This window comes from Acinonyx jubatus, chromosome E2, assembly GCF_027475565.1.
Source record: "Acinonyx jubatus isolate Ajub_Pintada_27869175 chromosome E2, VMU_Ajub_asm_v1.0, whole genome shotgun sequence".
In the NCBI taxonomy this organism is placed as follows: Eukaryota; Metazoa; Chordata; class Mammalia; order Carnivora; family Felidae; genus Acinonyx; species Acinonyx jubatus.
Genome location: NC_069396.1, coordinates 52,814,177 through 52,828,583, shown reverse-complemented (window position 1 = coordinate 52,828,583; position 14,407 = coordinate 52,814,177). Strand labels below are relative to the sequence as shown.

At 54.5% G+C, this 14,407-nt stretch overlaps 1 protein-coding gene across 2 annotated transcripts; it reads right to left on the bottom strand.

The window, feature by feature from the left end:
- Positions 1 to 290: 290 nt before the first annotated feature.
- Positions 291 to 14,289, bottom strand: RCN3 (reticulocalbin 3). 2 transcript variants are annotated; one of them, XM_053210133.1, is made up of 7 exons: positions 14,029 to 14,289; positions 12,768 to 13,015; positions 10,756 to 10,958; positions 9,434 to 9,606; positions 4,458 to 4,518; positions 1,120 to 1,319; positions 291 to 880 (listed from the first exon to the last, which is right to left on the bottom strand). In XM_053210133.1, exons 1-7 carry the CDS (start codon positions 14,047 to 14,049, stop codon positions 773 to 775), a joined length of 1,014 nt encoding a protein of 337 aa, XP_053066108.1. In that variant the 5' UTR covers positions 14,050 to 14,289; the 3' UTR covers positions 291 to 772. The 2 variants fall into 2 exon arrangements, with proteins under 2 accessions (XP_053066108.1, XP_026893917.1); XM_027038116.2 differs by lacking the exon at positions 14,029 to 14,289 and adding an exon at positions 13,445 to 13,597.
- Positions 14,290 to 14,407: the final 118 nt, after the last annotated feature.

Below are 14,407 nucleotides of genomic sequence, written 5' to 3'. Positions count from 1 at the left end.
TCCCTCTGTCTGGCTGGCTCTCCCTCCAGATGTCCCCAGGGCTTACTTCCTCATTCTGTTCACCAGGGAGGCCCCCACCCCCAGGCCACTCAGCCAACAGCACACTGCCGTCCTGTGCTCTCCAGGGGGCTCCAGGAATGCCCTCAAAACCTGCTGACGCCTAGAGCCTCCTCTCCAAACGCCTGTGCCCCCTCCTTCCAGCCCACGGTCCCCCTCCCCCCCAGCTCCCAGGCACAGCCCCCAATTCCTCCCCAAGGCCCCCGTCACCCCCTCAGAGACACACAGACAAGGCCCCAGCACTGGAATTTATTGCCTCCCTGGCAGAGAGGAGGCACTGTGGGGGCCGTGCCGGCCGGCGGACGAGTCCTTGGGGGGGCTGGTGGGGTGCTGGGCGGGAAGTGTTTCTCTGTTGTGTGGTGTGAGGCCCAGATTCGGAGCTGGAATGGTCAGTGGCGGCTCTTGAAGGCTGAGCTTGACACGGGGGGGCCCTGGTCTGGGCTGGGGGGGGTTCTGCCAGTGAGAAACGGATGGTCACTCACCCTTTGGGTCTGTGAGACCCCGGGGGAGGGGAGGGGGCGGGGAGGGGGCAGGGAGGGGCTGCAGCGTCCTGGAGAAGTTTGACCTGGTGGGTCCCTGAGAGCTCAGGGGGACAGGGACACGGGGTGGGTGTGGCCACATCCCGCAGGTCCAGATGGGGAGGGGGGCCTGGCCACCGGGGCCCCTCCTCCGGTCATCCCACGGGGCCACAAGGCTGTAGCGGGCACACTGGGGCTCAGAGCTCATCGTGGTGTCGCGTGAGGTCTTCGCCGTAGTTGGTGGCCTGGCTGCCCACGAACATGTTCCAGTTACTCAGGATCTCGGCCTTGCTCAACCGCCCATCCTGGAGGGAGGGTCAGAGGTCAGCAGGGATGACAAGGGGCCCTGCCTGTGAGACTCCTCTCTGGACCTCTGTGGCCCCCCCCCAGGTCTCCGTCCCCCTCTCTCTGGCTCTCCGCTCCTCCCTTCCCACACCCCTCTCAGTCTGTCTGTTGGGGCCCAACAGGGACCCCGGCAGCCCCAAGGTGGGTCTGGTCAGTTCTGCAGAGCACACCCCCCCCCCCCCCGCCCACCCCTGCACACCTTGTCGGTGTCGCTCTCGTGCAGCAAGTGGTTGGCCTCCACCAGTGGCTGGTCCTGGGCGGGGGGCAGCACCCAGTGGCCGACCTCACTGCCGTCCAGCCGCCCGTCCTTGTTCAGGTCGCGGAAGTCCCGGAACTGCTCGCGCTCGGTCCGCACCCAGGCCGGCTCCTCCTCCCCGGGCTCGGCCGAGTACAGATCCGCTGGGTCAGGGGACAGGGGCGACGTCAGGCGGTTCGGGGCCGCGACCACCAGGGGCTCCGTCCCGTCCCCGACCGCTCCTGACCAAGGGGCCCCGGGCAGCCCCCTTCGCTTTCCCTGGCCTCGGTCTCCTCCTCTGTTTGAATGGGACTAACGGCAACACCCCATTTACAGGTGACAGTCCTGCTACAGGGAAAGTGACTTCACTGATCGATCCTTTCCTCAACTGGCAATCAGTCTGAGGGATACACACGTGAAATGCTGTGTGCCATCCTTAGAACAGCTCACCCCGCTTTCAGAACCTCCCTCAAGGGGCACCGGGGTGGCTCCGTAGGTTGAGCGGCGACTCTTGATTTTGGCTCAGGTCATGATCTCAAGGTTTGCAGGTTCGAGCCCCGCACTGAGCTTCGCACAGAGCTGACTTGGGATTCTCTGTCTCCTCTCTGTCCCTTCTCTGTTTACTCTCTCTCTCCCAAAAAATATATCTAAAAAAATTTTTTTAATTATTAAAAAAAAACAGTGTGGAGCCTGCTTGGGATTCTCCTCTCCCTCTCGCTCTCTGCCCCTCCTCTGCTCGTGCTCTCTCTCTCTCTCTCTCAAAATAAATAAATATTAAAAAAAAAAAAAGTTACTCCCTATCCTACCCCCTGCCCCCCTTCAGTCCCTGGCGACCAGTAATCTAATCCCTGTCTGCATGAATTTTCCTATCCTGAACATTTCATATAAATGCAGTCATACGATATTGTGGCCAAACTCGCGAACTGGGAGATCATGACCCAAGTGGAAATCAAGAGCCTCAAACAGACTGAACCCCCTCCCAGGTGCCCCCGTTTTCTTATTAAAGTGTAGCCGCCGCACGTCACTTTGGTTTCCTGTACCCCACCGCGACTCAGCGCACTGTTTCCAAGATTCATACACTTTGTAGCATTGTATTAATCCTTTATCCCTTTGTATGCCCCAATAACATTCCATTGCCTGGATAGACCTTTCGTTCGGGCGTTCATGCGCTGAGGGGAGTTTGGGCTGCCTACAGGTGACTGTACCTGCTGGGTGTTCCATGACCGCCTTTAGAGGCAAGGACACCGAGGACGAGGAACTCATGGGCGGTCACACAGCTGGGGGTGGGGGGGCGGGCAGGTGGGAAGGAGGCAGGCCGGCTGTGAAGCCCGCACCCTGGAGCACGGCGCACCCCACCTCTCCCACCCTCCCTGACTCGCCACCTGCCCCCCCTCCCAGCCTGGCTCAGGGCCCGTGACACCCCCTCAGTACTCCTCCTTCCCGTTCTTCCCCATACCATTCAAATTTGTGAAGTTACGGGACCCTGGGGAGTCTGGAACCCCACAGGGAAGAGAAGCAGCCTAGGGGGGTCCGGGTGGGACCCTGGGCTCGGCCGCCTGAACTGACATCCTGTTTCCCCCTCAGTCAAGTATCTATCCCTCCGGGCCTCAGCTTCCTCATCCGTAATATGGGGGAATCACAGCCTCGTAGGGGTTGAGGGGGGCATTAACTGAACTGATGAGGTGCTAACCACTTAGAACAGAGGCTAGCATGTGACAGGGTGCCAGCTTTCGTTCTTAGTCAGTGACAATGCTGCAGTTCTTGTGGATGGGGAGGGGGGAAGACTTCTACCCTCATAGATGTAAAAAAAAAAAAAAAAGAAAGAAAAGAAAAGAAAAAAATGAATTATGCTTAAATAAAAAGGTCTTGGGGCGCCTGGATGGTTCAGCTGGTTAAGTGTCTGACTCCGGTTCAGGTCATGAACCCGCGGGTCATGAGTTCAAGCCCTGCACCAGGCTCTGCGCTGACGGCTCGGAGTCTGGAACCTGCTTCAGATACTTCTGCCCCTCCCCCACTTGCGCTCTGTCTCTCTTTCTCTCTCTCTCTCTCAGAAATAAATAAAAAGGTCTTGAGAGGCCTGGCTGGCCCAGTCGGTAGAGCATGTGACTCTTCTTGGGGTCGTGAGTTCGAGCCTCATGTTGGGTGTAGTGATTATGAATAAATAAACTTTAAAAAAAAAAATGTATTGGGGCACCTGGGTGGCTCAGTCGGTTCACCATACGACTCTTGGTTTCGGCTCAGGTAGTGATCTCATGGTCATGAGAACGAGCCCTGAGTCGGGCTCCGCACTTACGTTGCGGCCAGGAACCTGCTTGGGAGTGTCTGTACGCGTCCCTCAACCACTGCCCCTCCCCCACTCATGCTCTGTCTCTCTCTCTCTCAAAAATAAACATTAAGGGGCACCTGGGTGGCTCAGTCGGTTAAGCGTCTGACTTCAGCTCAGGTCATGATCTCACAGTTCGTGAGTTCGAGCCCCGCATCGGGCTCTGTACTGACAGTGCAGAGCCTGGAGCCTGCTTCGGACTCTGTGGTCTTCCTCTCTCTCTGCCCCTCCCCCATTCATGCTCTGTCTCTCTCTCAAAAATAAATAAACATTAAAAAAACACTTTATAAAAAAATAATAAACACAAAAAAATTTTTCTTAAAGAAAAAGAAAAATATTTTCAAACTTGAAAAAATATCCATGTTTAACAGCTTTCCCCTCAACTAAATTCTTTGCCCCTCAAGACAGAGGTAGAGGCGGGGCCGAGGGCAAATTTGGGGGTGTCACAAGACCACCCCCCAAATTCTGAATAACAGGAGACACAGCCTTTGCTGTGCAAATACAAGTTCAAGACAAGCTCCCTGACTTCCCACCCCAACCAATGCAGCCCCTGAGGCCGGATTTTGCAGACTCCAGACCCTCCCAGGAAGGAACCCGGTGTGGGATATTCTCTGCTGTATCCTCAACTGCTACCATGCAGTAGGTGTTCAATCCATGTTTCCTGGTCCTGGCACACAGTAGGTGCTTGATAAATGCTCTTCTGGTCTGGCACATAGTAGGTGCTTGATAAAAATTGGCTAGGCCCAGCAAATATGTGTACTCAATAAATGTTTGCTAGGCCTGACACACGGTGGGTGATCGATAAATACATGAGGGGCCCAGCACACAGTAGGTGCCTAATAAATGTCTGGTGGCTACATGAACTCAAGCAGTGCCCCTGCCCCCACTTCAGAGGGCCATGGCTCTCCCATGGGTGGTATACACTGGGCTGTTCGGGAAAAGACAAGCGTCCTCAGGGAGCGGATCAGGTTCAACTCACCAATGTACTCCTCCACTTGGACGTAGCCATCTTTGTTCTTGTCCAGATCTTCCAAGGTTTCCTGGGGAGAGAGGCATTGGGTCAGGCTCTGGGGGAGGGATGTGAGGTTCTCTCCAGGAATTCTGGCTCGGCTGTGCGGCCAGGCATCAGAGCAGTCTCGGCACGGTCTACCCGGCTGGGGCTTGGGTGGCTTTCTGGGGTGCCCAGTGATGCAGGCCCTACCTGGGGTGGGGGGGGGTGGCCAGGGAACCCGGATGTCTTATAACATACAGAACACACAAGGAGATGTGTCCTGCATCGGTAACACTCTTCTCACCCCCGAAGCAGACACTCTCCAAGGGCAGAAGCCTCTTCCCATTTAGCAGAGCCTAGACCCTAGCTCCCTTTTACGTATAAGCAGGACATAACTTGGTGGACCATTGTAACGCACAATACCTCAGCTCGTGGTGTTTTTCTCCACTTTGGGTTTTTTTTCTTTTTTAGGTTTTACAGTTATTTTTGAGAGAGAGAGAGAGAGCACAAGCAGAGGAAGGGCAGAGAGACAGAAAGAAAGAGAATCCCAAGCAGGTTCCGCGCCATCGGCACAGAGCCCGACGTAGGGCTCGAACCCGGGAACTGTGAGATCATGACCTAAGCGGAAATGAGTCGGATGCTTAACCCACTGAGCCACCCCTGCGCCCCTTTCTCCACTTCTTGAGCAAACAGCTTCTGTTCCCCACTTTTACGTTCAAACTCACTCACTATAGGACAGTGCCGCATCCGACACCCCACTATGTTTTGTAGCAAAGACAGCTCCAACATCTTAGGGTGGCCAGAAAAAATATGGGAGGCTCACTTACATTCAACTTTCAGATGAACAAGCAATAATTCTTTAGCATAAGTATCTCCCCACACAGTGTTTGGAATATACTTATGCTATAGGACACAGTTACATTTGAATTTCAGATAGGGGCACCTGGGTGGCTCAGTCGGTTGAGCGGCTGACTTCGGCTCAGTTCATGATCTCGTGGCCCACGGGTTCGAGGCTCACGTCGGGCTCTGTGCTGACAGCTCAGAGCCTGGAGCCTGCTTCTGATTCTGTGTCTCCCTCTCTCTCTGCCCCTTCCCTGCTTGCGCTCTGTCTCTCTCTCTCTCTCTCAAAAATAAATAAACACTGGGGTGCCTGGGTGGCTCAGTCGGTTGAGCCTCCGCCTTCAGCTCAGGTCACGATCTCACGGTCCGTGAGTTCAAGCCCCGCATCGGGCTCTGGGCTGATGGCTCAGAGCCTGGAGCCTACTTCCGATTCTGTGTCTCCCTCTCTCTCTGCCCCTCCCCCGTTCATGCTCTGTCTCTGTCTCAAAAATAAATAAACTTTAAAAAAAATTTTTTTTAAATAAAATAAATAAACACTGAAAAAATTTTGAATGTCAGATAATTTTTCAACATAAGTATGTCCCAGATATTGTGTAGGACATACTTACGCTAAAAAACATATTTGTTGTTTACGTTATTTGTCATAAGTTCAAGTATAATTGAATGCCCTTTGTTAAATCTAGTAACTCTACAATACGTATATTGAAATTCCTGTTATTTCTTTTTTTTAATGTTTATTTAATTTTGAGAGAGAGGGGGATGGAGTATGAGTGGGGGGGGGGGGTGCAGAGAGAGAGGGAGACACCGAATCCAAAACAGGCTCCAGACTCTGAGCTCTCAGCACAGAGCCCGAATGCGGGGCTCGAACTCGGGACTGGTGAGAGCACGACCTGAGCCAAAGTCGGAGGCCCAACCAACTGGGCCACCCAGGTGCCCCTCCTGTTGTATCTTATAAGTGACTTTTCTCTGTGTTCCTTTGATATAGTACAGTTGGGGCTAATAGCAATGTTTTGAAATCCTACGTGTGGGGAGGTTACACCTGACATCCGTGAACGTGAAAGATTAAGAGTGGAATTTAGACAGAGGCTTGGCAAACTTTTTCCATAAAGGGCCAGATAGGAACTATTTCCGACTCAACTCTGGAGCTGTAGCACACGAAGTGTATGGGCCTAGCCGTGTTACAATAAAACTTTATTTACAAAAACAAGCTGTGGGCTGGATTCAGCCTCAGGTTACATAGTTTGCTGCCCCCTGGTGGGGGCCATGGATTCAACTGGTCTGGGTGATCTCAGGCAAGTCTCACCTCTCTGTGCCTGCCTGTCCTTGTCTGTAAAATGAAGGTGACTGCCCACCCCCACAGGGTTGCCATGACAATCCAATCAACGTAATGCTTAGGTAAAGGTGTTACGACGGTGCCCCTGGCACACAGGACATGGCGATCAGGGTCTGTTAAGTAATCTCAACTCAGGGGCTGCCTGGGTGCCTCAGTCAGTTAAGCGTCTGACTCTTGGTTTCCACTCAGGTCATGATCTCACGGTTTATGAGATCGAGCCCCGCACTGGGTTCTGCACTGACAGCGCAGAGCCTGCTTGGGATTCTCTCTCTCTCCCCACCCTCCCCTCTGCTCTCTGCCTTAATAAATAAATACACGTTAAAAAAATAATCTCAACTTAGGAGAGTAAAGAGGTGTTACAACATTATCTACTAGTGAGTTCCAGAAGGCTGGGTTAACATCTCTCCTCTCTGGATCCTTTTTTTTTTTCTTTTTTTTTGAGAGAGAGAGAGAGAGAGAGAGAGAAAGATCATGAGTGGGAGAGGGGCAGAGAGACAGAATCCCAAACAGGCTCTGTGTCATCAGTGCAGAGCCTGACGCGGGACTTGATCTCACGAACTGGGAGATCGAACCTGAGCTGAAACCAGGAATCAGACGCTTAACCGACTGAGCCACCCAGGTGCCCCTCTCCTCTCTGGACCTTTGTCATCTCCAGAGTGGGCTGGACATCAAGCCAATAAAGTGCCCTAGAAATATCTAAAGCCACTGCAAGCACACATCCCAGTGGGTCCAGTGATTCCCTCCAGAAGGTTTATCCCGTAGCTATACTGACGTGTGTGTGTAAAGGGACGTAATGAGCATCTACCACGGGTCAATTTTGCAGTTTGGCATGTACTAACTCATCCAGTCCCCATAACCAGCCTTCATGTATGGATATTATCAGTACCACCATTTTATAGATGAGGAAAGGTCTAGAGAGGTTAAATAACTTGCCCAAGATCACACAGCCAGAAAGCTGCAGGGCTGGGATTTGAACCCAGGCCTTCTGGCCTCAGAACCCTCGGTCCTAACAGGCTTGCCACAGACCCTCAAAACAGCTCTGAAAATGGAAACACAAGACAGGGGTTAGCCGTGGGGACGGGATGGGGAGTCGGGTCGAGGATGACTCACTTTTTTTTTTGCATCTTTTGGGCATTTAAACACATCAGTAAGTTAGCTATTTTAGAAATACACATAATTATACTTGAAAACTAATTTGTGAGGGGTGCCTGGGTGGCTCAGTCTGTTAAGCATCCGACTTCAGCTCGGATCATGGTCTCATAGTTCGTGAGTTCGAGCCCTGCCTCGGGCTCTGTGCTGTCGGCACGGAGCCTGCTTCAGATTCTCTGTCCTCCATTTTCTCTGCCCCTCCCCAGCTCACGTGCACATGATTCTCTCTCTCAAAAATAAACAAACACTAAAAATAAATACATAAAGGGGTGCCTGGGTGGCTTAGTTGGTTAAGCTCTGACTTCAGCTCAGGTCACGATCTCACGTGGGTTCGAGCCCCACATTGGGCTCTGTGATGACAGCTCAGAACCTGGAGCCTGCTTTTGATTCCGTGTCTTCCTCTTTCTCTGCCCCTCCCCTGCTCACGTTCTGTCTCCTCTCAAAAATAAACATTTTAAATAAACAAACAAACAAACAAATAAGGGGCGCCTGGGTGGCTCAGTCGGTTGAGCGTCCGACTTCGGCTCAAGTCATGATCTCCCGGCTCGTGGGTTCGAACCCCACGTTGGACTCTGTGCTGATGGCTCGGAGCCTGGAGCCTGCTTCCAATTCTGGGTCTCCCTCTCTCTCTGCCTCTCCCCTGCTCGCGCTCTGGCTCTCTCTCAAAAATAAATAAACATCAACAACAAAAAAATTAAAGTCTATTAAAGTCTAAAGAAAGATATCCTTCCACTATAAAATGGAGAGGGGATTGGTGAAAAATTACAAATAGAAAGTCCATGTATGGGGGTGTGGTCAGGTTGGGGTTTTCCTGGAGTTTGGTCACAACTGGGGCTTCCAGAGGCATTTCTGGGGAATATGTTTTCTTTCCTTTTTTTTAATGTTTATTTCTTTTTGAGACGCGCGACACACACACACACACACACACACACACACACACACAGTACAGTGGGGGAGGGGCAAAGAGAGGGCAAAGAGACACAGAAGCCAAAGCAGGCTCCAGGCTCCTGTCAGCACAGAGCCCAACGCAAGGCTCGAACTCATGAACCGTGAGATCATGACCTGAGCCGAAGTTGAACACTTAACTGACTGAGCCACCCAGGTGCCCCAGTCTGTCTGGGGGATGTGTTTTCTTAAAAAAAAAAAAAAAAAAAAAAGTTTCATTTATTTATTTTGAGAGAGACAAAGACGGTGTGAGTGGGGAAGTAGCAGAGAGAGAGAGAAGGAGAGAGAGAGAGAGGGAGAGAGAGAGAGAGAGAGAGAATCCCAAGCAGGCTCTGCACTGCCTGTGCAGAGCTCGATATGGGGCTCGACCTCATGAAACCGTGAGATCATGACCTGAGCAGAAACTGAGAGTCAGACGCTTAACAAAGCCACCCAGGCGCTCCTGAGGGATTCTTCTGATGGTAGGCTGGGGGCCCAGACCCCAAATGTGACCACAGGAAGGGGAAGGCAGAGCCAGGAGAGATTGGACACAGGGAGGTCAGGAGTCGGGCAAGGGAGAAAGTGCCCTCCATTGATCTGTTTGTAGCCTGGGTTCCCGGGCACTGTTAGGTTGGCCCTGACGTCAAAAGCCTGGGTCTGGGGTGGGGAAGAGGAGAAGATGGGAAGTGGGGAGCGGGCTCCTCGGGCCCTCACTCACAGCAATCACGATGTCCCGCATGTGAGGGAATTCCTCGGGGTGCAGGAAGGCAGTCAGCTCCTCACGAGTGGCCATTGAGTCCCCATCCTGGTCCGCCACCCGGAAACGCCGCTCATCACGAGCCATCATCTTCTTGTAGGTTTCGGCGTCCTCTACATCATGAAACTCTTCACCTGGGGAAGGGGGATATCTCGGTCAGGTGTGCTTTAATGGAGGGAATACGAGGCTGGTTGAGGGAAAAGCCAAAGGGATCCAACTCAGTGGAGTCAGGGCAGGAAGACCTCACAGAACCCATAATAATTAATAGAGAATCGTTATTTGTATATAGTATCTACCTTGCAGTGAGAGCTTATTATATGCTCTTTACCTACAAAATTGCATTTAATTCTCACACCCACCTACACACACACACACACACACAAGTAAAAGGAATTCTTTAATTTATTCTCACTTTATGAAGGAGAAAATAGATTCCCACAGAGAGGAAATAAGTGGCCCAAAGTCATAGGGCCAGGAATGATGAACTCTGAGTGGACACTGGCCCTTGGGGCCCCAAGGTCACCCTCTGGTGCAGTAGGTTATACTGACTCGGGCTAAGGACAGAGAGGAGAGGAAGGGCATTTTCAACAAAGGGAACAGTATGAGAGGAATGTGGAGATTTGAAGAGCGTGATGAGTTCAGGGAAACTGAGGGAGATCCACATGGCTGGCCAGAAAATGCAGAAAAAGAAAGCCAGAGCGTTGAGCCAGGCTGGACTGAGTTGCTGGGAATCTCCTTTGGAGGCTCTGGGAAGCCATGAAAGGCTGTGAGCAGGGGAAGGTCAGGGTCAGCTCTGGGTGTGGAAAGCCCCCCTGGGATTTGCATGAGGGACAGGCTGGAGGAGGAGTGTGGGGTGAGGGTCCAGGAGGGAGAGAACATTAGCTGTGGGGGTCACAGGGCTGGGGCATGGCGACAGACAGGAACATTTACCATGTCCCCAAACAGCCAGGGGACAGGGTGAATGGATTTGGGGTTCTCAGGATGAGAGGTCGGAGATCAATGGTCAGGATGACAGAGTATGACAGGTAGATGTCCCTGGTCAAGGATCCCCCAGTCGCGGGGTTATGGCCGTCGCGGATGCCGGAGCGAAAAGCCAGAGATCAGAGACAGAGATCAGAGATCAGGGTGATGGGGTACTAGAAGTGGGTAGACCCTGCTCAAGGGTTAGAGGTCAAAGCTTAGGGATTCTGTTTAATAAGCTAAAGGTTCTCAGGATGAGACTATCAAAAAAAGTCAGGGTCACGATGTGTGTGGGGAGCGGGAGTCGGGGTCTCGCCGCGTACCGGGCTCGTAGTGGCCATAGGTGGCGTTGCGCAGTTCCTCCCAACCCACACGCCCGTCGCGGTCCGTGTCGTACGTGTTCCAGGCCGCGCTCACCGAGTCCCGTATGTGCCGCTGCTGCGTGTGCGCGATCCAAGCGCGGAGCTCGGCCAGCGACACCCAGCCGTCCCCATCCCCTGCGCGGTCCATGCGGTCCACTATGCGCCTGCGAGTCCGGGCGGGGCACACGTCAGTCCCGGACTCCGCCCCCCCAGGAGTCCCGCCTCCACCCAGGCCCCGCCCCCGGAGCAGAGCCACGCCCCCACTCGAGACACACCCTCAGAGAGCGGTGATAGCGCGGTCCCAGAGCCGCCAGCTCAGCGAGGGGAGGCACGTGTCAACCCCAGGGCCGCGCCCAGCGCGGGGCTGCGCCCCCTCAATCCAGGCTCGGCTCCCAGAGGCTCTCATGCCCTTTCCAAGGCGCCGCGGTCCTCCACAAGCCCGGGCTGGCGGAAGGACCTACGACAATCCAGGGTCACACCCTCCACTCCAACTCTGCCCCTAGACCCTCACTTGCTCCATCTGTTTGTCCGAGTCGGGGTGGGGTGAGGGAGCGAGGCGCCACACCGCGCCCCTCGCCCGCATGGCCCCTGTCCCAAGCCTCTCTCTGAACTCTGATGGCCACGGCCACACTCACCCCTGACATCTCACCGTTTTAGGCCCTGCGGGTCTTCAGGCCATCCCTTCCAAGCCGCCCCCTGCCCCGCCCGCCTGGCTGCACCGGCCCATTGCAGGTGCCTCTCCCCACAGCGCCGCCCTGGGCTGCGTCCCGCACCTCTTCCCTACCTTTCCCTGACTGTATCAGGCATTGGCCTAAGACACTCGCCCGCAACCCCGCCGGCTTGGCCTCCATCACTCCCTTCCCGTGCTCCGGCCGGACCACGTGCACCTTGCGGTCTCATATGAAGCCCCTGGAGGCCCTTCCTCACACACCTTCTCTCGGCCCGCTCCAGTCGAATCCCAGGCCCCCGCCACCGGTTTGGGTCCTTGCCCAACCGCTCACAGGGCCCACAGGGAGCGCTCCCCTGGGTCGCTGTCCTTTAGCCCCGCAACCCAGCCCCTAGGGTTGACTCCCAGATGGCGATGCCCAGGTCGCCGCCCCCTCCCGCTCTGGGCTGTCTCTGCTCTGATCGGTCTGGAGCTGGAGTCCCCAGGACACACACCCTCCCTCACTGAGGTTCAGGCTGTTGTTCAGTCTAGGTGCAAATTCTGCCACCCCCTCTTGCTGTCTGTGTGACCGTGGGCAAGTCACTTAAAAAAAAAACAAAACACGAACAAACTCTCTGTGCCTTGGTTTACCCCTGTAAAATGAGGGATAAACACTAGCCTGATTGTGGGGATTGCCTAAGTTAAACCCTTGTAAAGCACTTAGAAGGGTTCCAGGTACTGTAGCAAGGGCTATTCCAAATGCGTTAGCCTATCGCTGCCTTTCCTCCTCCAACCCTCCTTCACCCAACCCCATCCAAGCACAATCTCCCAGCCAGCAGACCCAGTCACCGCCACTGTCTCCACCCTGGTCTCGTCACCATCATCTCTTGTCTCCCATGTAGACTACTCTAGTTGATTCCTCACTGGCTCCCTGCTTCTTGCCCCCTACAGCCTGTTCCCCCAAAGGTAACCAGAAGGATTCTGTTGAAACTTAAGTCAGCTCAGGTCCTTCCTCTGCCTAGAGCCCTCCCTTGGCTGTCATCTCATCCAGAGAAAAGCTGAAATCTTCACTGTGGCCTGAAAGGCCCTGGGCTCTTTGTTCTCTCTCTGCCGTGACCTCCCACCTTCTCCTCTTGGGTAGCCTCACTGTTGCTCAAATATCAAGCCTGCTCCTGCCTCAGGGCCTTTGCATTTACAGTTCCCTCTGCCTGGAATGCTATTCCCCCATATACTCACATGGCTCAAATATTACCTTCTCACTGAGGCCTCCCCTGACCTCCCTGTTTAAAAATACAACCCCGAATCCTCCCTTCCATCTCTCTCCTACCCCAGACGGGCTCGGCTTTCCTCTGGGCTGAGCTGGTCGAATTCCTTGGCCACTTCCCGTCCCAGGAAAGCTTCATGGTCGTACTGGAAGTTTCCGTGGGCGTCATCATGAGGGGCCTCGCTCAGGGGGGCCGCCTGGTGCACCCTCCCCTGGCCGTGAGGGCCTGCGTCAGGGGATGGCTTGCCCTGGACCCCACGCCTGAGCAGCAGCAGTAGCAGCAGAAGTGATGGACGCCACATCATCAGTCCCTAGGGAGTGGTGGAGGCTAGGAGTCAGGGGTCCCAGGAAAAAGGATAGAGACAGGGCAGAAGGAGGTCGGGCCGGCGGGGGGGGGGGGGGGGGGTGCGGTGCGTGGAGAGAGCGAAGACAAGACAGACGATAGCAAGCCGCAAAGTTTAGGGCTCAAGAAGGGCCGGGGATGGGCAAAAGGGGGGCGGGGTTCTCCGAGGTAGGGACTGACTCTTCTGAGGGAGTCCCAGACTGGTCCCAGAGCCGTTAGTGGGGGTTTCAAGCGGGAGACGTGGCGTACTTCCCACGCCAAGTATGGGATGGGGTCGTGGCCAGAGAGAAATCATGCAGGCTCTCAGGCGTCCTTTGCAGCCTGGACTCAATTCCTCGACCCGAGCGAACCCGAACCGCCCTCCCTGGGCAGGCCACCCGCTCTCGCCTCCCTTTACCAGACAATCCAGCTTCGCTTCCCCCTACACGTTCCGCTCGGCGTTCTCCGTAAAGATGCCCCATTTGGCGGCTCTCCAGCCAGGCCCCGCCTCCAGCAGCTCAGAGGCACGCCCTCCGACCAATGAGCGCTCACGAAGACCCCCCCAGGGGGCGGGGCCCGTGAACTCCGCGGACGCCCCACGCCACGTCCACAGAGAAGAGTGGGGGCCCCCCGAGGTTCCGCCCGCCCCTTCCCGGGGCCGGCGAGGTGGGCGGCCCCTGGAGAGACACGAGGCGGGAGGACTACAGCTCCCGGCAGGCCTCGCAGCTCCCTGCCCGACCACCCCCAGCTCTTCGATTTCGGGAGCCTCTTGGGAGGTTTGCTTTTTCTTTGGGGGGGGGGGAGAGATGTATTTTTTTAAGTTTTGTTTTGTTTTAAGTAGGCTCCATGCCCAGTATGGGACCCGAGCTCACCACGAAGATCAAGAGTCACATGCTCCATAGACTGAGCCACCCAGACACCCCATGTTTGTTTCTTTGTGTATGTATGTATGTATGTATGTATGTATGTAATCTCAACACCCAAGGTGGGGCCCAAACTCACCACCCGGAGTTCGAGTCTCATGCTCTTCCAGCTGAGCCAGCCAGGCGCCCCAAGAGATGTATTTTTATCTTTCCCTTTGTCAGCATGGTTTTAGAAAGAAGGGAACCAAGGGGCCAAAGGCATCCATTTCTCTCAAAGAGGAAACAATGTTTCTCTTCCGCTCCAAAGGAGTTGGGTCAGACTCCAGCCAAGAATTCCTCAAAATGCCTGGCACAGTGTAGGCATTCAGTATCTGTGAAGCTTATGAATGAAAAAGACATGACTCGGTATAAAATTGGTATATTCCACGGGGGCAACATGTTGGCATCGAGAGAGTGTGGAAGGTCAGGGCCAACACTGTTTATTCCCCCCACTCATTGTCTTACTTCCCCCGGCCTAA

What these genes read in the sequence shown, in the direction of transcription:
- RCN3 (XM_053210133.1), bottom strand. Translation starts at nt 14,049, where the DNA reads ATGAGACTCGAACTCCGGGTG. An exon ending in CTATGGCCACTACGAGCCCG is followed by an intron (nt 9,607 to 10,755) that starts GTACGCGGCGAG and finishes CCCCTTCCCCAG; the next exon opens with GTGAAGAGTTTCATGATGTA. An exon ending in CCAAGTGGAGGAGTACATTG is followed by an intron (nt 1,320 to 4,457) that starts GTGAGTTGAACC and finishes CCCCTGACCCAG; the next exon opens with CGGATCTGTACTCGGCCGAG.